Source organism: Ochlerotatus camptorhynchus, unplaced genomic scaffold, assembly GCF_037179485.1.
Source record: "Ochlerotatus camptorhynchus isolate MF236.1 unplaced genomic scaffold, CSIRO-AGI_Acam_v1.1 ptg000084l, whole genome shotgun sequence".
Classification (NCBI taxonomy): domain Eukaryota; kingdom Metazoa; phylum Arthropoda; class Insecta; order Diptera; family Culicidae; genus Ochlerotatus; species Ochlerotatus camptorhynchus.
Window position 1 is genome coordinate 1,464,355 of NW_027040574.1, and position 23,892 is coordinate 1,488,246.

The window sequence follows — 23,892 nt, forward strand, 5'->3', positions numbered from 1 at the left end:
AGGTCTGATTCACATCCAATTCAAGTGATTTCATACTTTTCAGCTCTGATTCACATCAAATTCAAGTGATTCCAAACTTGTTAGGTCTGATTCACATCCAATTCAAGTGATTTCAAACTTTTCAGGTCTGATTCACATAAAATTCATGTGATTCTAAACTTTTCAGGTCTGATTCACATCCAATTCAAGTAATTCCAAACATTTCATGTCTGATTCACATCCAATTCAAGTGATTTCAAACTTTTCAGGTCTGATTCACATCAAATTCATGTGATTCTAAACTTTTCAGGTCTGATTCACATTCAATTCAAGTGATTTAAAACTTTTCAGCTCTGATTCACATCAAATTCAAGTGATTCCAAACTTTTCAGGTCTGATTCACATCCAATTCAAGTGATTTCAAACTTTTCAGGTCTGATTCACATAAAATTCATGTAATTCTAAAATTTTCAGGTCTGATTCACATCCAATTCAAGTGATTTCAAACTTTTCAGCTCTGATTCACATCAGATTCATGTGATTCTAAACTTTTCAGGTGTGATTCTCCGTGGAGCGATATTATTCTTATGGTGGGTAAAATATATTAAATGATTATCTATTTTTCATAGTGATTTCAAACTTATCTACTAAGGATCAATAAATTTGAAACGATTTCTAGCTCGAAATGATTCAGTACTATCCATAGTGATATCTAGCTTCTCTACCGTGAGCCATCACTTTCTGCCAAACTTTCCTAGTCTAATTAAGAGCTTTCTGAAATGTTTACCACAATAATTTAACAGTGAATTTGTTAAAATTTTCTTGGGTGATGCTAAACTTTTTCAGGTGATGCAATATTCAAATGAGTGTTGCAATACTTTTCCACGCGAGTCGTCACTTATGACGGGTAGTGTACATATGCACGAGCATCAAATGTCATTTTCTGATTACACGGCCACTGAGAATAGCTCAAGCCAGCGTCAGTGGTGTAGTGGTAAGCGTGACTGCTTTCTAACACCCCAATGGGTCTGGGTTCAATCCCAGCCGAGGTCGGTGCGATTTTTCTGAGGCATCAAAATCTCTGGTCACGTCTTCCTTCGGAAGGGAAGTAAAGCCGTTGGTCCCGGCCCATGTGGGTTGTGAATGGGTGCGATATTCTACGCAGGTGTGGAAGCTGCCTTCCTGCACATTCGGTTGCCGTCAATGGATGGCGATCGGTGTCCGTCGGTGATTGGCACTAGATTGCGGAACAGAGACCGACGTTAAATAAAGAAAAAGAAAAAGAAGAGAATGGCTCAGAGAGAGAGTCACTTCTACTCAGAGGTATGGAGAAATTTCTCAGCGCTGAGTACCTCTTTCAGTTATTCTTTGTGGCCGTGCATGTTGGCAGCAACAAGAAAGTTTGTTATACGGCTTGGTCCCAATCGGGACGTTCTTCCACGGGTTGCTTTATTTCTAATCATCTTCATCAACTTCCTGAACGATCCGATCGGCTGCAGCAAATAAATTTGGAAAATCTACACGGATTTCATTCGGCAGGAAGCAGCAAGTGATTGAAAGTGTCGGGATGAATATGAAATCACACAGCGGTGGACTTTTGCGCAACATCATATTTCCCCTATTTCATGTTCCATGTTTGCCAAGCAACTTGTTGCCTATTCGGAATGGATTATGCTTCTGATTATGCTACTCTTCTGGAGCAACTTCTCGTCGGAAGTACTGTGAATTTCTAGTAGGAAGTTCTCGGAATCCATCGTCAGTAGTTCTTTTAGAATTTCTTCTCGGAAGTTCTCTGAACTTTTCGTCGGAAGTTTTGTGAAGTTCTCATCGTTGGATATTCCCGGAACTTCTCCTCGGAAACTTTGAAATTCTCATCGGAAGATATTTGAACTTCACGCCGGAAGTTCTCTGGACCTCTCCTTGACAGTTCTCTGAACTCCTTCTCGGAAGTCCTGTGGAATTATTGTCGGACGTTCTGTGAACTTTTCCTCGGACATTTTGTGAACTTCTCCTTGGAAGTTCTCTGAACTTCTCGTCGGACGTACTATGGGCATCTTGTCAGAAGTACTAAGAGCTTCTTGTCGGAAATCCTCTGAATTCTTCGTCAGAAGTTTTCAGAACTTTTCGCCAGAAAATCTCAGATTTTCTCCGCGGAAGTTCACTGGACTTCTTGTTCGAAGATCTCTGAACTTTTGTCGAAAGTTCTCAGAACGTCTTGTCGGCAGTTCTTTGAATTTCCCAACCGCAGTCCCATAGAGGTAACTCTAAGACCAGAAGGTACCCGAGAAACATGTTCAACTTTTTGGCTCAGCTCTGGTACTATTTTCGGTCCCAAGCTAATCGATGCACCCCTCGAAACATAGGAAAATCCACGAACCCCTCATTTTATCTGTTAAACTTTCATAGCGAATCAAAACAAACATAGTATAGTACTAGAATTTCGACTAGAATCGGGCACGTTAATCGATTTGCTTGGGACCAATAGGCTAGTCAAGTAATGAGCCAATTTTAAATCGTTAGTTGCCATCGGCTGGCAGTTCTCTGTACTTTTCGTCGGAGTTTCAGGAAATGTTAATGAAGTTCTGTGAACTTCAGGGAAGTTCTGTGAAATTTTCGTCAATAGTTCTGTGTAATTCTTGTAAATTTTAAGTTCTGTGAACCTCTCGTCGGAAGATCTCTAAACTTCTCGTCGGACCTTCAGGGAATTAAAATTGAGTTCTGTGAACTTCTCGATACTTCTATTTAGAAGATCTCTGAACTTGTCGCCGGAAGTTCTCTGAACATCTCGCCGGAAATTCTCTAAACTTTTGCTGAAACACCTATTGTTGGAAGTTCTATAAACTTCTCGACGGAAGTTCGCTGTATTTCTGGTTCTAACTTCAGCGAACTTTAATGAAGTTCTGTGAACTTTAGGGAAATTTAATGAAGTTCTGTGAATGTTTCACCGAAAGTTCTGAGACCTTTTCGTCGGAAGTTTAATGAACATCTCGTTCAAATTGCTGAAATTGCCTTCGAAAGATCTTTAAACTTCTTGACAGATATACTCTGATTTTCTCGTCGGAACTTCAGGGAATTTTAATTAAGGTATGTTGACTTCAGTGGAAGTTCAGTGAAATTTCGTCAAATGTTCTATGAACTTTTTATTGGAAGTTCTCTGAACCTCTCTTAGGATATTCAACGAAGTACTTGTAGTAGATAGAGTTAGTGTTGAATAAATAATGAGTAGAATCGAGTGAGCGTGAAGCGTGATAGCATAGAGGTAACTCTAAGACCAGAAGGTCCCGAAGAAACGTGCTCAACTTTTTGGCTCAGCTCTGGTACTCTCTTCGGTCCCAAGCTAATCGATTCACCCCTCGAAACATAGGAAAAACCAATAACCCCTCATTTTATCTGCCAAACTTTCATAGAGAATCAAAACAAACATAGTGTAGTACTAGAATTTCGACTAGAATGGAGTACGTTAATCGTTTGTTTGGGACCAATAGGCTAGGCAAGTAGTGAGCCAATTTAAAATCGTTAGTTTCGAATTGATTGTTGGTGATAGTCCGTATGTAAACGGAATCTCATTGGTTAGAGAATTTTGATAGGTTAGCAGGTATAATTATGAGGTACCTAAGCTCGTTGAAGACATTCTTGTGACGAATTTTGGTAGAAAAGCAGCAGTAGTAGCAGCAGGAACTGCGCACAGCAGTCAAGGAGAGCAGCCGAGATCATCGCGGATTCGTGTAGCCGGGACCGAGGCTGGAAACTTCGGTCCGATCACGAAAATGGCGCAGCCGGTAGCAGCATTTAGTGTAAAAGTGAGTTTAGTGAAATGGAAAAAAAAATTCACTGAGGAAATTTTCGGAGCATTATTCCATGACCTGATGGATGGTAAATAAGAATTACCACGACCTGATGGATGATAAATAAGAATTACCATAACCTGATAGATGGTAAATAAGAATTACCATGACCTGATTGATGGTAAATAAGAATTACCATGACCTGATAGTTGGTAAATAAGAATTACCATGACCTGGTAGATGGTAAATAAGAATTACCATGACCTGATGGATGATAAATAAGAATTACTATGACCTGATGGATGGTAAATAAGAATTACCACGACCTGATGGATGATAAATAAGAATTACCATGACCTGATAATAAAATAAGAACATAATACAGTACTGTGAACATTTTGGTTATCTGAACCTCTCGTCTGAAGTTCACTGAGCTTCTCATCAAAAATTCCGAAAAATTTAGCCTTCATTTAACAAACGTTGGAAATGCTAAAAGAACACTAAATTGAGTGTTGGTGTCAAGTATCAGTTGACACTTAATAGCTCAGAATAAGATGAAGAAAATGTGGAAAATTTTGTAGCTAACTGTAATTTAGGGTGGCTACTAGATTTAAGCAACTAAATTCTCGGTTTTCATACAAGCAGCTAAATATGGTAAAAAAAAGGAATACCGGCATAAGCAGTTTCAGCAATTGAGCTGCAATATAAATTTCAAATAGTTCTAAAACTCTTAAGACTTAAAGAATGCATTCCAAGGGAATTCGGCGGAGAATTCAAGTGAACCCTACGGCAAACTTAATGATGATATGGCTATAGTTTTGGCACTACCCCTACTGATCACCAACGGTTGATAATTAAGCAATCAAAGAGATTTCTGAGGAGAACTTCAAAAGGAAATATCGATAATAGTCCCAAAAGCATCTAATGCTTTAAAGAGCTCACAAACATTCTAATTTCAAACTGTTTTGACGATAGTTCAAAGGAATTCTTAAGAAAATTCATAAGCGTTTTGAGGGAACTTAAATTAATTTGCGGAAGAGTTCCAGAGAGGAGAATTAACAAAAAAATTTGAGCATATATCCGAAGAAATTCGGAGAAGCGTTTCAAGAGATTCTAAAGAAATTTTAAATGCTTTCCAACGAGAATTAAAAAAAAAAGCTCTAAGAGATTCTTTTAACGAGAAAAAAAAACCCATGGCATTCCGAGGTGAAATCCAGAGAAAATTTGGGAAAATACTTTGTGAAATCTGAATGACATACCAAGAGAAAAATATGCCAGAGAAATTTTTAAGAAAATTGTGAAAATAAATATGTGTAAATGTTCACGAGAATTATGAAGAATACAAATACTTAAATTTAGAGTGAGTTTCAAGAGTTTTCTGGAAGTAACTTCTAAAGCGTTATATGATATTAAGAGCAGCAACCGTGAAGAAATTTAAGGATGATCCTAAGAAAATCCTTCAGAGATTTTCAAATATATCTTGAGATAAGTTCCAAAGAACTAATTTAGTTAATTCGGACCATTCAAACATTTCAAGATCCCGTACAGAAAATTTCAAGACCCAGGATACGATAAATATCAAGATCCTGAGACTTCGATTGAAAACAAATTCCATGATCCCGGTCTAAGAAAATTTATTCAATATTATGGGGCTAGAAATGCCTGAAAAGTGTAACAGTGAGCTATAACGAAACGATAGTCTGAAAAGTGTACAGACCCAAACGCAATGTGGGTGGAAGCTGAATGGAAACGGCAAGTTTGACAGTTGTCACAAATGACATCTAACCGAAGTCGATTTGGTTCTAACTAGTTTTCAATCCGACAAGTAGGCTTCCTCAGATCGGGCTTTTCCGCTACCGCTGCCGTTCCGCTTTCGCTGTCATTGCACTTTGGCCTTAATTGTGAGGTGTGTGATATCGGTGATATCTCAAACTTGTAAAAATCGCCTAATCGCCGGATGTAAATTCAATATCCTAGACGTGCAGAAATTGTCTTGATTCTGTGACAACATTTTCAAGGTTCTAAAATTATCAAAAATATTCAAAATGAGATTGCAAAGTTGACAAAAAATCACATGTCTGAGGCCTTGGATTTGTTTGGGATTCTCACTGGAATCATATATGCATGTATTTACAATCCCAACTATCTTGCAGTGGCATAATGGATAAAATCCCTACACTCAAGTTATATGACGGCGAGAAGCTTGAATCCGGGAGTTAGAAGATGACAGCTCTACCGCGGGTCCAACAGCCCATTTCAAGATCGCAATTATTCCGAAGCTATTTTCACAAAGCAAATAGCCAATCTATCGATCAATGCTAATAAACCCCTGATAATGTATTGAAACTTTCAATCAAGCAGAAGTGCAGTTCTTGATTGACGCGTATTGAATGAGCATCATAATTGATTTTATTTATATAACTGAGCTGTGCGTCTGCGCCGGCTGGAACAAGGTGCTGTCTTCCGGAACTCCACTATTCAACAGCAACTGAAAGGAGTGAGACTCCATTTGACCAACGTCACGCAATTCACTTATAATTTCACTACACAATTTTTACAATTACGCTTCACATTAAATTATTTCAATTTAAATTGATTTTACATGAAAAGAAATACGCAGCAAAACAAAAATACGTCAATTCAGCAGCGCGGCCTACTTCGATCGTCCTAGGATTCTCACTGGAATCATTTAGGAAAAATCTAGACTAACATTTGAAAAGGGCGTAATTCCAAAATGACCATATCGAGAAAATCGCTTCTGAATTTTGTTGACCTAAAAATTAATCCTATTTCACGACTTTCCATTTTCTGGTTGATTTTATAAGCTTGACATATAGTTAATAGTGTAATCTATCATCATGCATCACTAAAAACTCAAAAAAAGTTTTCTTTGTCGTGAAAATGAGAAGAAAACATCATACGCCCTGATAATTTCATACATGTTGTTACCCCCCAGATCTTCCACCCTTTGAACTGCCAACACTGGTGATACGCCGTGGAAGTACACCCTCGGGATTTTTTGTTTGTTGTTCCGCCTTGGTTCTTCGTTCGCAAATTTTGTGAGAGTGGAATTACGCCCGGAGATGTTTTGGTCTTCTTTTTGTTCGTTGTTTACACGTGAACTATCAATCGGATGCATTTCAAATGAATCGGGCGTGACTAGATACTAGAGAATCAAAACATTTGGCATATTAAAACGATATAATTCGTAGTTCTGGTGCAAGGCGTAACAACCAGATTCATCATAGAGTTGAAAGTTGGAAATACGCCATGTAAGAAGAAACGTTTTTGATGATTTGAAGTGATATTTTCTTCTACTTTTTCGTGTTTATCGAGTAGTTTGTGAACTATTCTCTCTATATGTGGCAAAATATGGTTTGTTTACATTTTGGCTCTTACGCCCCTTTCAAATGTTAGTCTAGAAATAATCACGATCTTGGACTTGTCAAAATTTTGAAACTCTGGAACATTGCTGATGTTTTGATATATCTGATTTTTGATCTTCCGAACTGAGGAAGGGATAAGAATTTCAAGCTTGATTTTTTTTTTAAAACTTCATTTAAGCAAACTTGAAAAAGTGTCCAAGGTTCAAAAATAAATATTCAAGATATCGAACTTAGAAATTGTAGTTCCGAAATTTCACGGGTTCCAATCGAATTCCCGGTTTCCTTGCTTCAGTGGCTATCCTGGAAATTGACCAAAAATGGCCCTCACTACAATAAAAAAATGTTTGTCTAAGAACACACAATGCACAACAAATCATTGCAAATGAAGATGAAGACCTTGTCATTTCTTGGAAAATTTAGTACTCTCCAGAATTTTGGCATACCTTTCAAGGGTTTCTCTTAAGGGACTTTCTTCAAAACAGTGTCCAGATATCGCAGCAGCTTTTCACGAACTCGATTCTGGAGCCTTACTCTTGGCCCCTCCATGATTAGGCGAAAGTTAACATTACTGAACCTGAGTTTGAGCAAACGTTTTGTCCGATACCGTATTACCGTCACTGCAGACTACAACTTGATGGCTGGGTATTCACATGGAGTACCGTAGGCTCACACCTTTCGTATACAAATTAGACTGAGCTTGCGATACGCTACACAAATACCCTCCATCGCCATAAATAGCATTTTAACAGAATAGAGAACAGCTTTTAAATAGACTAAGAACATAAAGTTTTTCAGTTTATATAATAGGTAGGTAGTAATAAAAACACGTATCAATTAGATGCTAAAACTTACAGACAACCACGCAGTTTATCGATTGCAACTACCCGTCCCCGTCGTCGATGAGTGCCCATGTTGCTGGGGAAACAGACTGAAGTGAGACGAGTGTGCCTGCGAGGACGCTGCCGCCGGTGGCGTGGGCGTTGAAACCCGCGGCCTTTCGATCGTCATCGTTTGCTGCGGAATTTGACTGTCGCTTTGCACTCCCATGTTCGAGTAGATCTCCTTCATCAGGAAAAGCATCGTGTCTTCCGATTCCCTGAAAAAAAATAAAGTTTTAATCTGTTTTGTAAATCTCGATTGGGACACGAAGACCGTACCAATAACAGACATGACTAGTTAGCGCGAATAGATACTCGTTGAAGAATTCCAGCGGAGCTTCCTGCAGTACGTAATCGATACGGCGCGATTGGTTCAGCTGACCCAGGGGGAGATCCGTTTCACCGGTGTCCAAATCCGAGGCAGACGCCGACGAAGCGGAAGCGGTTTCGAACTTGAGCTGATCTTCCAGCACCTTGTCCACTTCGCATTCGATCGCCTTGCGGTCCGGTCGGTGCAACGACGTGATCGAATAGACGGCATCGAGCGTGTTTCGGAATGTGTCCATCACTTTCTGCTTGAGGTCGGTTCCGACGCGATACATCGTTTCCTTCAGCTCCAGATGCATCCGCTTGCGGCCCTTGTGGTGGGGGATCAGCACTGGACGAAGCGGACTCAGCTCCGGATTGACGAGGGCTTCGATCCGATAGGCTACCGGGTCGTACGGGTGGAAAATGTTGAAGAATCCGTCGCAGGTCGGCAGCTTGAAGTCCTGACCGAGGGCGTCTATTCCGCGCACGGTCACAAACATGCCGATCGGGGAACCGAGGGCAAAGAACTTCTTCGGATTGAACATGAGCTGCGGGTAGGTTATGTAGGGCTGACCGGTTCCGGCCGGACCCACTTCGTAGTTGATCTGCTGCTGGCAGCACTTGTGCGCTATGGGACGCGGGCTCGGATGCGCACTGAGGAAGGGTGACCGATCCGGGTTCTCCTGGTGAAAGAGGGGAGAAAGTGGACGGTTAGTTGAATGATTTTGCTTGGAGAATATGTTGGACGGTAAGAATTGGCGAAATTTTACAGAAGTTAATTAACCTGTATTGAATTACCTTGAACTTACCAAAAAGTCTAGAAGTTCCTGGAACATCACTGAAATTATTGGACCCACTCTTAGATCTTCGGAAATCACTAAAGACCTACTTCTCTGAGATACTTGGAACTTCTTTAAAGTCTTAACAACTTTACTCAAGTTCTCTCTTCTCTGAAGTTCTCTGGAGATCTCTGGAGTTCTCTGAACTTCTTAAAAGATCTTGTAGTTTTAAAGATAAAGATTCTTCATACAACTGAACTTCCCTGAAGTTCCCAAAATATTCCAAAAGTTTTCGAAACTTTTCTAACGTTCTCGCAGTTTATTCAAGTGACTTCCGTGAAATTCCCGGCATTTCCTTTTATTACTCAGAAAGTTTTTAAAGTTTCTACAATGTTTGTGAAGATAATGGGACTATCTTGAATATCTTTTATCTTTTCTGAAGTTCACGGAACTTTCCTGATGTTCACGCAATCAATTGCCCTGAAATTGATGGAACTGCCCAAAAGAACCTTAAACTTTCCTGGAGATCTCTGGTCTTCCGTGAATATTTTGGATCTTCTGTGAAGTTCCCAAACATTTTCTTAAGCACACTAAACTTCCCTGAAGTTAAATGGACAATCCTTGAATGATCGGAACTTCTTCGCTATTTTCCTGAAATCATCTAACTACCCTGAAGTTTTCAGAACTAACTTTCTAACTTTCCTGAAGTTAATGGAACTGCACTCGAGCTTGTTGGTCTTCACTGAAGTGAATTTTCCGGTAATCGTTAGGACATTCCTGAAGCTATCGGATTATCTTTAAAATTTTTGGAACTTCAATTAAATTCTCAGAAATTATTAAAGGTTCCAGTTTTTTTTCAGGAAAGCAATTCAGTTAAACGACCCAACACCCCGTTTATTTGAAGATGGCACTACAACAAAATCCGGAGAAACCCGTGCTTTACTACACGAAAGAAAATCCCGTGGATTTGTTTAAAAAAATATGAATCCAAGATCTGAATATAAGTGAAAATCAAAGTGAAATTTTTTTGAGGAATTTTCGGAGAATTCATAGGAAGGGGTCGACAAAATTCGGCTCCATTGTTAATTGTTTTACAAAGGAAATTTTTAAAAATTACGAAAAATTTTGAGCTATTCTTACTCAGTGGTCATCCTGATCAAGAAATGTACTCTCCCAAAAACAAAAACTTACCGAATTCTCCGTCTCCATGGGCGTCCCCTTCTGGTGGCACAGCAAATCGAACAGAATCAACGATCCCAGCGAGTGTCCGGCCAGCGAAACGCCACCCGTGAACGACGGATTCCGCTCCAGGAACAACGAATACAGCCGGTTCAGCGAATTGCCCACTGCATCGATGATGTTCTGGCAGAACATGGGACTCGTGTAGAACAGCACATCCAGCACGGTATCGTTGGTAAAGTTGCGCAGCTTGGGGATCGATTCCAGCGTGATGGCCTTCAGCTTCTTGTCGATTCCGGACTCCTCCGAGTGGAGATCATTGTGCCACGAAATTGGCAGCACTTCTACCCGTCCGATGTCACCCCGATCGAACGACGACCGGTAGTGACTTTGAACTAGCTGTGCGGAAATACTTCTGAACTCATCGACCACTTCTTCGACGGGTCGGAATCGGAGATCACACGCCTCACCGATCCCGTGCACCATGAACAACAGGTGATCGACTCGTTCCGGTTCACCGTCTTCGATGTTGAACTCGTCGACGCCTCGCTTGACAACTCGCGGTCGGTTGGTGGTTGGAGGGACCGGTGAGCTGCCTCCCCACGAATCCGGGTTTTGTGTCTGCAGGAAGTGTACGATCACCGAGGGTCCGTGGAAAACGACGGTCTCGCCATTTGGAATGACAATCCGCCGGTGCCATTCTCCCGAAGTGGCTGCTTCCTTGTATTCCCGTTCCAACAGTTCCGCCACTTCCTCGTCGTACGGAACGTACCTGGAGTCTACATTTTTATAGAACCACGAACACCTGCGTACTTCCTGGGAGGCTCCTTTCCAATACACTGGGGACATCTTGCGCTCCTTGACCAGCACGTCGTGACGACCACCGTCAACATGTACGATCAATGAACTGGCATCGGATTCGGCTTCAGAATCATCTTCCTGCATCAGTGGTAGAGCGTTCTCCAGCGCCAACGAATCGCTCATCGTGAACGGTGTCCAGACGACTTTGGATTCGATTTCCCGCTTGAAGAACCAGTGCCGGTAGACCGGCCGGTAGGCGATGTTTGTATTCGATGCTTCCGTAATCGAAGCCATCGAACTGTCGACGATGGCGGAGTTGGCACCGGTAGCGGTAGCCGCCGCCGTTGCCGTCATTCCTGCCATACAACTACTGTTGGCGTCGATCAATACGTCCTTGGAATACGTGTCGTCCTCGATGGCGGACTGTGGGGGAGGAACAAGAACAGAATTAGCTGTGAACGATCCACTTCAAAACGTCAAATAGACCTACCCTTTTGAACTCGAACAAATTGTCGCTGCTGAAGATCGGCTCCGGAGCGTTTCCGATGCGTTCCTGTTCCGAGGGATCGTCGTAGCGATCGTCCAGCTGCGAGTCGTTAACGGCGTTGTTCTGGTCCGGTTCGATGACCTGTATCAACTGGTCGTCACCGCTTTCGGTTGCCTTTGAGGGCGAATCCTCCAGCGAGGATGATTTATCTATACTGTCCTGCAGGGAGAACAAGAAACCACCAACAGTGGCTGGAGCTGACGGAGGTTCGATAGCTGCCGCCGGTTGGTGCGGTGATTGACCGAAGAAGTTGAAGAGATTCACCTGTGACAAAGTCTGCCCCGTGGTGGAGCTCGGATGCGTCGACGGTAGTTCGGTGTTGAAGAAGTCCGATGGATTAGCTAGGGTTTCCCTAGGTTTTGGCGATATCTGCACGTTGGCGAAGTTGGCGTTTAGATCGTTCGACGGCGAAGTGGCAGCTGACGAGAAGAACTGCCTAACGGCTGAAGATGGTTGCTGGGTTGCGATGGTTTCTTGCTGTTGGATCGGTACAGGATTGATTACGGCTGGATTTGCGTTGAAGTCCTGGGATGGTGGAGGAGCAGCAATTGGACTAAAGAACGTCGCAGGAGCCGTGGGGTCTAGAGTAGGGTTGAAGAATGAAACAGGCGCGGCTGTATTCGGTGCTTGTTGCTGCGGTTGAAGTGGAGGTTCAAGTGGTAGAACGGTCAGATCGAAGGGAGCTACAGGAGCTGACTGGGCAACTGGGTTGAATAGCTGCGTCGGTGGAACCGGTACAGTTGCCGGGTGCTGACTCGGAGGAGCAATAGAAGTCGCGATACTTGGAGGCACCGTGTACGCAGGTCTTTTGATATTCTGAAGATTGTACGGCTTGGAGCCGAAAGTTGCAGCAGTCGGAGGTGGAGGAAGCTCGACAGGAGCTGTCGGAATTTGCGCCGGATTGAAGAAACTTACGGGAGCTGACGGCAATGGGGCCTGGATGTCTAACGGTTGCTGCTGTTGCTGGTAGTATGCAAACGTAGGTTGCGTCGGATTTTGATACTGTGCTGCCGGTTGGAACAAACTAAGCGGCTGCTGACCGTCGCTGCTGAAGAGTGCCGGTTCGCTTAGGTTCGAATTGGGTCGTGGCGGCGGCGAGAGAACGTTTTCACTTGACTTCGAGCGACTGTCAAGAATGGTTTTAGCCTCGGATTGAGGATCTTCCTCGAACGGAGCGAAGAGGCTGGTTTTGCGATTCAGCGATTCACTCAGCGAGGACTGTGAACGGGAGCTGGTTGCTGGAGTAATCGGCAGCGAGGGTTCAACGGGGGTTGGGATTGGTTGAGAATTGAAGTACTGAACCGGAGGAGGCGGAACTTGTGCTTCGAAGGGGGGTGGTTGGAAGAAGGGGTTTGGAGCAGTTACCGTAGGAGGTTCTTGATTGGGAAGGAAAGTGGGGACCGTTGTGGGAGTTGTTGGAGATAGAGGATTCTTGTACAGACCGACGCTTCTACTCAGGTGGCTGGAGCTGTAGGGATTCTTCGACGGTTGGTGTTGAGGATGATTTGGAATGGATGGGAATTGGGCAGGTGTGAAGAACGTAGGCGGAGGTGGTAGGATAGTGGACTGCTCAGCCGGCGAAACTTGCGGATCAAAGGTCTGGAAGGGCACAATGGGGACTTCCGGTGGATTTGATTGGGGTTGTAGCAGAGGGGCCTCTGGAAGCGTAGACTGAACGGAGGGTGGTCCTCTGAAATAATTATTCGGATTGGAAACGATTTCCGGGGGTTGCTGTGATCCAGATGTGAAAGCCGGTTTCGGGATCTTTTCCAACAAGTTGGGAAGTTTTTCGAAGAATAAAAATCCCGGTTTTTGGGGCTGTTCACGGCTAGCCGGTTGACTCGCGATGGAGGAAATTACCTCCGGAAGAGGAGCAAACTGACTGAGGTCTTGGCTTTGCACGGGAGCTACCACTGTTGGCGGTGATCCTACCGTGCTAAGACCCGGAATATGGGCGTAGGTTTTCTTCTTTGCTCCACCAAGGCGGTAAGTATTGGATCCGACTGCTGTCGCTGGGGGGTAATGAGTGGGCCCGGGTTGACTGATCGCTTCCGGATTGAAGAATGTCGGCGGCGGAGGTGGAGGTCCCGGTTGTTGTTGTTGTTCTGCAAAACAATTCGGCTCCTGGACGAATCCTTGTTGGGAGTAGTCGTACGCGGCAACCGGTGGCGCGAATGCGAGCTGATCAACAGGCGCTGATTGACTCGGAGGCGGTGGCTGCTGAGGACCTGGCGACGAACCCTTGATCACTCGACTGAACGTAGAGAATACAGTGGAGGCTACGTTTGGCAGTTGTGCTGCGAATTGTGCAGTTAGGGCAGACGTCTGCTGCAGGTACGAATTCGGTTCTCTCGATTCCGATTCTTCCAGATCCTGCAGGGGATTGTACTCGACGGTCGACGGTGGCGCGTTGTTCACCGAATCTGCTGTCGAGTGCAGATCGATTTCGCTGAAGCTGTCCGGATCCTGAAGCTCGGGATGTGCTCCACCGAGCTGCTGCTGGCTGAAGACTATTGGCTTCTTGATGTCTGAAAATGGAAACAGAGAAAAACAAACGGAACAAGGTAAATAATCGAGTGTGTGTATGTGTGTGTGTGGTGTAACGTTACGGGCACAACGAGTTATGAATATATGATTTTAATGCTAATTCATTCCGCGAAGGTGTCCTTTGATGGTCACTTAAAGAACCATTGCACGGTGGACGTGTTTGAACGCGCGCTAGGTGGTGGTACCTACATAGAACTATTTTCGTCGCAACAACTCATGCTCTGCTCATTTGCATGCCAAAAACGTGCGGAACGGTGTGTAATTTAATGGGTCGTAACTGAAATAAAGGATGCGCAGTAGTACCAAGCGAAATGGGTTTTAGAAGCACAACAATGTTGTCGTCAAGTGGTGGAGGTAGAGAGCAGTTGGAAGAGGTGGTTCTGATTTCGAGACCACCGCGATTTCAATCAACAACTAATTTGATCAAAACACGTCTTCTCGAATAGCGATCTAATCTTTCCGATTGCATACTGTCACGTTTCGGTGTTTGATTGCGTACCGTACGACTGACGTCTCAAATCAAATGCAGGGAACTAGTCAGACCAGAGTAGCATCAACGGCAGCATCATTTACATTAAATCAATGACTTGTATCAATGCCAGAAATTTATACCTAAAGGTAGAGTGTCGGGGTAGAGCGGACTGCTAAAAAATTCGTCGATTGATATGCAAGGCGTCGTCGCATCGATATGCATGGTGTTTATGACCGATTCCGTCGAAATATGACAGGTATGGGTTCATCACTTGATTTAATATGTCCGGAGCTCAACAAAGTAGGGATCCTTGACAGCATTCAACAAAGGTAGGGTTTGAAGTGGATAAAGTGCGATGACCTAGCTGGGAATTGTTGGTGTGAATACAGAGGGCGGTGGGCAATCGTTGTTGAAAAAGTTCAACTCACTACCTTAGTTCTGATGTGTGTGTGTGATTTATAGTCACTCATCCATTGTACGACATTTGCGACTTGTCCGAGGAAGAGGTTTGAACTCGTGACCATTATCTGTGCTAGGGAAACTGACTTCGAAGATCGACCTAAAAAAACGACATTCCTCCGGTCATTCGTCAATATTGGTACTTGAAATTGATGTCTTTGTTAGAGAAGCTATACTAAGGAGTCGAGTCAGTTCTACGCCAAATAGCGAAAAAACAAATGAATTTTCGAATCGACCTTCTGCGATTTGTATGAAACTATGTGCAATTGTTTGTTATGGGCAATGATTCACATTTATGCTAAAATTCGGCCATTTTGGATCTTGTAAAATTTTCAAAATGGCATTCTTGTCATTTTTCAATAAATTGTAGTACGGAAACGGCATTTCTGATCGAAATGGCGTCTGAGACAAAGTTCTAGAGAAAAATAATGCCTTTCTGGGGAAAATCAACAAAAAATGTTTTTGTTTATTTTAAGTAAAATTAAAAAAAAAATCAAAAACTCAATAACTCAAAATCAGTGCTGCAAAATCTCGACAGTACACGGTGATATTGACAATTCTGCTTTGGTCACTCATTGGAGCTAACAGTCATAGTCAAGGCAAACCATGTCAATTGTCAATGACAATGCTGTCAGTGACGAACATGTGCAGATTTATTTATTAGCCAAATTTGTAACGAAATTAAATTACTTGAGCAAAACAATTACATGGATCCATTTTAGTGAACAAGTATCTTCGTCCTGAGCTACTTGGATAACAATAATGTGACACATAATGTACTAAATTACACTTTTTGTTACCAGGTGAATCTTTGTCATTGACGAAAAAATGAATGAGATTTTGACGAAGGTTTTTTTGAGGATCAAGTCTGTCAGTGACTATGTGACGAACAATTTAGTCAATATCGCGCGAAAGTCTGTCAGTGACAATGACAAATCTCAGCACTGCTCAAAATGTCCTAGCCCGATTTTTTAATTTATTAAAAAAAAATATGAAAAATACCACTGCTGTCATAGTAAATTTAGAGCTACACTCCCGATCATAAGTTCAAGGACACCCCCAAAAAAACATGACAAATTTGTTATGTTCATATCTCTGTCATGTTACGTCCAATGTTCGTTCTCTTTAGATCATTTGAAAGGTATTGCATGGAACTTTCCTCGTAGGCAAATTGTTCAATATAATTTTCAAATTTTGTGTGCTAAAAGTTCATTCAAAGTTACAATATTTTTCAAAATTTACTCTGAAGAATCGTGACTGATTTTCTCAGAATTGGGTTGGCCAAATTTTGAAATAAAAGTAGTAGTAGAACACTTATGCTATACCAGGGCTGGTAGTGCTGATGCGATATAATAGTAGTGACTTTAGTAACTTAAATTACGGAAATAGTGACCAAATAGTGACTTGAAAATACTAAATAAGTAACCATTTATATGGTAACTTAGAAATTCAAATACGGTTTGATAATGAAATAAACTTTGTACGCCATGGAACTTAAAATCAAATTTCATAAATTCCTCTAATTCAATCGAATATCACAACGGAATCTCATGTGTAGAGCATTTGAAGTGATTTGAATAATTTACTTTTGCTTACGTTATACATGATGATTAGCAAATAGTAATTTCCATTTTTTATGATCTTGAATTTGATTCTGCGATTCTTTAAAATTTTGGTATATCTAGGTAGACAATGTTGATAATTCGCTAAGAACTTTTCACAGAATTTCTTCATATTGATCTCAAGAACTTTTTTAGAATAATTCCCCTTCTCTTAAACTTTGAGACAAATAAGCTTATACAAAAATAATATTGCATTTTTGAAATTCTTTGCAGAATAATCAACAAAATTCTTGGTAATAGATTATTTTCGTAGTTGGAAATGCTTAACATTAAATATCAGGATTAAAGTGGACATTTTATAAGATAAGAGTTGATAGTTCCGTTATAGTGTGAAATTTGTATATAGAAAGTAGAAAGCGAACAAAGGACAATTTTGAGGAAGGTACAAATCGCATTTCCTTTACCAAGCTCATCCGTTAATGAGGGATGGTGAGAGGTGTTTCCCCCTGCCACCGGCAAAAGGGATGATCGCCGATTTGCTTATGTACCTCCAATGTTCTATCGATTGTTTCACACTCAAGTCCCATCTTACGTAAACAACTAGGGGAATTTACGTATTCTCGGCAACCTAAGCAGCGACCTTCTTTCTATAGCCTTTTTTCTCTATGGAACGCACACATATGCAGTATTGGTTTGTTTACAATCTTTTGCTGCCAGCTGCTCTAACAATTTCAGTCGAAAGAATTGTCAAAAACTGTTTTGAAACGCTTTTACAAAGCTCCAATCTTCTCTAGTGAGAGCGAGTATTGTCGGCAACCAGTTTTTCTTCGGCAACCGTTCCATTTGAACTGCATGTAAATCTGCTGTTCTATTATCGGCAACTCGAAATCAGCTACAATTTGAAGTGCGTGTGTTGCATTTCAAGAAAACCTTGCTAGATTGCTTTTTCTCAGTGGTAAAAATATAGTCAAATTGAAGCTGAAAGTATAAAGAATCGTTTGCATGCATTCAGCGAAGTGTTTTCGTAAGAAAATCCAGTGAAAATAGTGTTTCAATTTGGGTTGCCGAAAATAGTCTGTCATGCCGAAGCCGTCATTTCCCCTACCTGATTCGTACCTTCCTCAAAATTGTCCTTTGATGGCTTTCTTCGTTTATACAATTTTCACACTGCCGTACTATAACGGAACTATCAACTCTATAATTTAATATCCTCATCTATCGTATAAAATCTCCACTTTAAGTCTGATATTTTACGTTAAGCATGTCCGACTATGTAAATCGTTAAATTAACGCATGAAGTAATAACGCATGATTAGTGAAAGTAGATTATTTTCGATTTTTTATTGATTCTTCTAGGAAGATATATGGAAGGCTCCTTCCATATATCATTTTAAATTTATTTGAATTCTCCTTAGAATTACCATGCAATTAACCTAAAAAATTTCATAAGTTCCTGTTTAGAATAATCTTGGACTTCCCCCTGCATTCAATTGGAAATTCATTTCGTATTCTCCTCAGAATTCCCATAGTATTTCCCCAGTATTATAACTTTGAAACTCTTCTCAGAATTTCTTTGAGATTGAACCCTCAAATTTCGATTCTATTGGAATTCTTCTCGGAATTTATTTCGAACTCTTTAGAATTCTCATGGAAGTATCTTCAGAAATCACCCCAGAATTCTTTTAGAACTATCCACAGAGCCCATCTTTGGAGTTCACGGGATTTTCATCAGTGCTCCCTCAAGCAAAATTTCAGAACTAATTTTGAATTCTTATTAGAATTTGACCTAGAATCCCCAACCAATCATCACAGAACTCCATATACCAATTCAAATTCAAATAACCTTTGGAGATCGAAAAATGAACGTAAAATGAGAGATCATTGACCAAAACATATTTGCATGGTTTTTTGGGGGTGTCCTTAAACTTATGATCGGTAGTGTAGTTACTCACTTATTTTTTATGAGCGCTCACGTCCGCCTCAAATCCATGCCCTCCCTTTAAGAAGAACCCATAATTGTGTGTAATTTGAGAATGTACACAAAATTCAATTCCCTCTAAAAGATTCCTCCCCACAAATTACTAATTCTTCAATATATAGACTGTTCCAGAAAGTATAAGCACACTTTCAAAATAACAAAAAAGTCATGTTTTTTTAAGTTTTAATAATTTTATTTGGCAAATCATATTTGTATTTGTATTTCAAATGATATTTTACTCTCGTTTAATCAACATATTTAATCATAGCCAAGACTCCTTACTTTTCCTCGAACATGACCCATTAGCTTCTGCACAGTGATACTTCCCACCATTTTGACCACTTTTGGCCAATCTTTTTTTGAATTTTTGGATGTCGTCCGCTGGTTTTATTAATTTTCGAAGCTTTGCTTTGGTTAAAGCCCAAAAAGTCTCGATTGGCCGTGCCTCCGGGCAGTTCGGTGGATTCATGTCTTTCGGCACGAAACATACATCTTGACTTTTGTACCATTCAAAAGTGTCCTTTGCGTAATGACATGACGCCAAATCAGGCCAAAATACTACTTGACCTTCGTCCTGCCTGATCATTGGCAACAATCGCTTCTGGAGACATTCCTTAACGTATTTCTGAGTGTTCATCGTCTCCGTTGTGATGGACGGACTAGATGTTTTACCACACTCGCATATTGCCTGCCAAACCATAACCTTCTTACCGAATTTTTCGGTAAAAATTGCCTTCTCCGTTTCGGGGATGTCCTTGCCTTCGCTTACAGTATAGAATTGTGGTCCGGGAAGCGTTTTGTAATCTAGTTTCACGTACGTTTCGTCAGAATTTCGACACAATCGTAGAGTTTGCAGGCCCGTGGTTTCACGGACGCGGCCTGTTTTGGGTTCCTTTTGGGTTTTTTCTGCTTCCGGTATGTTTTTAGCCCAAGTCTTTCTTTGGCACGCATGACGTTACTCGACGAGGTCCCTAGTTTTTTCGCAACATCCCGAACGGAAGTCGCTGGTTTTCGTTTGTAGGCATCCCTGATCTTTTTATCGATATCCGGACTTACAGGACCGGATTTCCGGCCACTCTTCGGCGCATCTTCAAACGTACACTGTTCTCTATATTTTTTAACCGCAGTTCGTACCGCTCCGACGCTTACACCCTCTTCCTTGGCCAATTTTCTCAAGAAGAGTCCGCTCACAGTGCACCATTTGTGCACGATACTTTTTCGTTGTTCCGGAGTAAGACCACGCATTTTGACAGGAAACTCAAAACTGAGCACTTTTTTGATGCTATGTCATTCAGAAATGAGCAAACAAAAGGACGCAGCCAAAACATGTTGAAATATTTCATTATATTCAAAGTGACCGTTAAAATAAGGTGTGCTTATACTTTCTGGAACAGTCTATATTTCCCGATAGGCTTTTTCGAAGCTTTCGGAGCTTCCCGAAACTTCATGGAACTGCCCTAAAGCTCCATATACTTCTCTGAATTTCTTAGAACTTTTCCTGCAGTTCCCGCATTTTTCCTGAAGTAAATTGAACAGCTTTGAAGTTTTCGAAACTTCTTTGAAGCTCATGGAAGTTTCCTTAAAATCTCTCAACTTCTCTGAATTTCTCGCACTTGCCTGACATTTTCGTTTCCCAAATTTTCAAGAACTTCATGGTCTGCCCTCTTCAACTACGCCATTTTCCTAGTTTTTGGAACGTTTCCGAAATTCTTGAATTTTTTCATAATTCCTCGGAACTTCTTGAACTGCGCTGCATATTGCTTACCGCATATTAGCTTATTGCGTGCTCTCAACTTAGTGTTCTAGGTGAACTTCCACAGTCTAATAGAGAGCTTTTGATGCCTGTACCATTTTTGCATTAGAATAGTTGTGTGGTAAGTACAATCATAACTATATGTACAGGGTAGTCGAGAAATTTTGCAACCTGAAAAATAGCTAGACCGGACAGGGAATCGAACCCAGCCACCTCCAGCATGGTCTTGCTTTGCAGCTGCGACTTTACCGACTGAGCAAAAGGAAGCCCCTACTAGGGACATACCTGCCAAAAATGAAACTGCCTGAACATCTCAACACTTCTCTGAAGTTCTTTGGACAATCTTGAAGATCTCGGAACTTAACTGAAGGTTTCGGAAATTCTCTGAGTTTCTTGACATTGAATTTCCCCGATTCTTCTGAAGTTATTGGAACTGCTCATAAGTACATTAAATTGTCCTAAAAATCTTTAAACTTACTTGAAAACCTCCGGATTTTCCAGAAATTTCCGGGACTTCATATTTAAATTTCCCGAAAGTCTTGACATTCCGGATGTTATTGGCATTACCCTTCTTTGAGCTTCCCCGAAGATCTTACTATGAGGTTTTTGGAGTTTATTTAAAGTTCCCATAATTTTCCTCAAGTTTTCTGAACATCTTTGAAATTTTCTTAACTTCCCTGAAGTTCTCTGAATATTCCCAAACTTCCTGAATTTTCCCTGAAGCTGATGGAACGGCCTTGCAGTGCTTAAAGAAAGGGAATACCGGCATGATTGATTTCTGCAATTGATGCAATTCAGCACTAATGCCTATACAGAAACAACGTAATCTACAGAATAACTCGAATAAATATTTTGAGGCAAAGTCACTATTGATTTGCGAGATTTTTTACTTGAAATATGGCCTATTTCAAAGATCATAGATTAAAAAAAAAGAATCTTGGCTCTTGGACTAGAATAAAATTTTACAATTCCAAAACTTCATGGCTAGAAAATTAAGATGAGAATTCCAAATACGTAGAGGAGAAATGTAGAGAAATTGTAGTGATTTTGACGTAGGACTACGTCTGTGATATCCATATTTTGTGAAAACCGAAAATGGAAAATGTAACAAAATTATGAAAGATTTTGAACGTTAATAACTCAGCTGCCCCTGTACCAGTTTTGATAATTTTATCACCAATCGATCAGAAATATTTCTACGCATCTGCTAAATTTAAAGCTTTATCATTTTTCAAAATGTCACTATTGAAAATTGCACGAATGTGCAATTGTTGCTATGATAATTAAAATTATCACCAATTGCCTGCGAAAAGCGATTTCCCTAACACAGATTTCAAAGTTGAATTCCATCCGGTCTCAGCAAACGGTGTTTATTCAAACACCGCGTTGTGAGTGGTGGTGTTCTCCAGTACACAACGAAAGACTGCCTGCAAGCAGCAAGCTGCAGCCCACATGAGCATCCATAGAAGGAGGAAGAAGCCGCACCGCTATTGATCGGAATCAGTAGCTCTTCGTGAGTCGCTGTGGGCCAACTGTGGGCTGTGGGCGCGTCACCCTCATTCCAAACAACATATAGCTCACCAGCCTCATACGTGTTTAACACCCTAATAGCTCAGCATTACTCAACCATCACGACAAAACGGTCCTTTTGAGGACCACCATAAATTTGTAAAAGAGTATTTTTGGACATTTGTCAAGGTCATCAATCGGATGTCAGTTCCCATATCAAAATAGAGCTGGAATTAGGGCGTAACAGCTTTTGTAAACAATGACTTCTTTCGATGATGTATTGAAAGTCACAGCTCACCCACGCAAACCGACATCACCATCAGGTAGGGTAAGACTTCCCCTACCCGACGGTAATGTCGGTTTGCGTGGGCGTGCCTTGAATTTCTAAAAATCATCGAGAGAAGTAATTGTTTACAAAAGCTGTTACGCCTAATTCCAGCTCTATCTAGAGATGTTTAAATCTAACATACCATGTTCTTGAAGACACCATTGGGGGTGCAATTTCAAAAACCAAAGTCTGTAGCGGCATGAAAGTGGTCCGATTTTGATCCAGAGATGATGGATTTTAATTCTTAATACGCCAATCGATAGGAATTTTATCTACGATTCTGTTAAAATTAAGACTTTATCAGTTTTCAGAATGTCACTATTGAAAATTGCATGATATTTAAAATTATCACCGATTGCCTGCGAAAAGCGATTTCCCTAACACAGATTTCAAAGTTGAATTCCATCCGGTCTCACCAAACGGTGTTGATTCAATCACCGCGTGTTGAGTGGTGCTGTTCTCCAGTACACAACGAAAGGCTCCCCGCAAGCAGTGAGCTGCAGCCCACATGAGCATCCATAGAAGGAGGAAGAAGCCGCACCGCTATTGATCGGAATCAGTAGCTCTTCGTGAGTCGCTGTGGGCCATCTATGCCAAGCGCGTCATACTAAAGAGTATAAACAGAGAGAACCCCGCTCAAATTCCTATTCCTACACAAAACACAAGCTCCTGCTGCAGTTGACAAATAAGATTTATTATATAAGACCACGTAGTTCTACGTCACCATTACGTACAACTCCATAGCGCTATCCCTTGTAGTTTTTTTCATAGGAATTTGATTAGATATTTGTGGTAGTTTTGCCAAGTATTTTAAGAAAATTTAAAGGAGGACTACAGGTGATTTATAAGGTAGTTCTGTAGAGACTATTATGTGGTTTTTAAGTAGAATTCTAGGGAACGGTAAGGCACCTCGTAAGGAATTACAAAGAATTTTAAGAGAGTCCATAAGAAATTTAGAGGAATTTATTGAAATTTCCGGGAGAGATTTACAGGACATTTTTAGCATATTTCCAAAGCAACTCTGAGTATTATTCCAAGAGATTCTTAAGAAATTAAAAAAAAATCTAAAGAGAGTTCGAAGAGACTTCCATGTAAATTCCAAGAGATCGTATTTTGAGAAGCATTTCAAGGAAACTCTGATGATTTTTTTTTATGGAATTCTGAAGTGAACTCCAAGGAAATTTTGGGATATTATTTTTCTAAATTATAAATGGATTATTTTAAGTGAATTGTAAAGAATATAATGAAGAGAAATTTAAACAGATTCTCACAAGAATTTTTAAGAATTCAAAGATAAATGTAGAATGAATTTCAAGGCTTCTTTTTCTGGACACAATTCCTTGAGTGTTTTGCACAGAATTCCGAAACTGTTATGGGGTATAGGGGGTATTCCATAAAAAACCATGAGAACATTGAGGGAAATTTTGGAAATGGAAGAAATTCTGATGACATTTGGAAATTATCCCAGGAAAATCCTTGAGAAATTCGCAGAAATATCCTGAGATTAGTTCCAAAGAAGATTTCAATTCCACTCGTGTTTGCCTCCAGGACTTTTACAGTTCCTCTGTAAATTTTGATCTGACCATGTTGCAAGAAATCCGTGGAATACCAGATCACCATCGGTCGATGGTTGTCCCCTTA

At 41.0% G+C, this 23,892-nt stretch overlaps 2 protein-coding genes across 3 annotated transcripts in view; one reads left to right on the plus strand and one right to left on the minus strand.

The window, feature by feature from the left end:
* The window catches only part of LOC135698296 (zinc finger protein 595-like), a 195,581-nt gene that overhangs the window by 109,733 nt on the left and 61,956 nt on the right, over positions 1-23,892 (plus strand). The gene's annotated exons all lie outside the window — the stretch shown is intronic.
* The window catches only part of PAPLA1 (Phosphatidic Acid Phospholipase A1), a 198,642-nt gene continuing 182,662 nt past the window's right edge, over positions 7,913-23,892 (minus strand). The window contains exons 2-5 of one of the 2 annotated variants that reach the window (XM_065218186.1): positions 11,587-14,171; positions 10,308-11,519; positions 8,308-9,017; positions 7,913-8,246 (exon numbers count right to left, since the gene is read on the minus strand). In XM_065218186.1, coding sequence (XP_065074258.1) covers positions 8,018-8,246; positions 8,308-9,017; positions 10,308-11,519; positions 11,587-14,171 — 4,736 coding nt within the window. In that variant the 3' untranslated portion in view covers positions 7,913-8,017. Of the gene's footprint in view, positions 8,247-8,307; positions 9,021-10,307; positions 11,520-11,586; positions 14,172-23,892 lie in introns of both variants that reach the window. The other variant, XM_065218184.1, reaches the window with a different exon arrangement.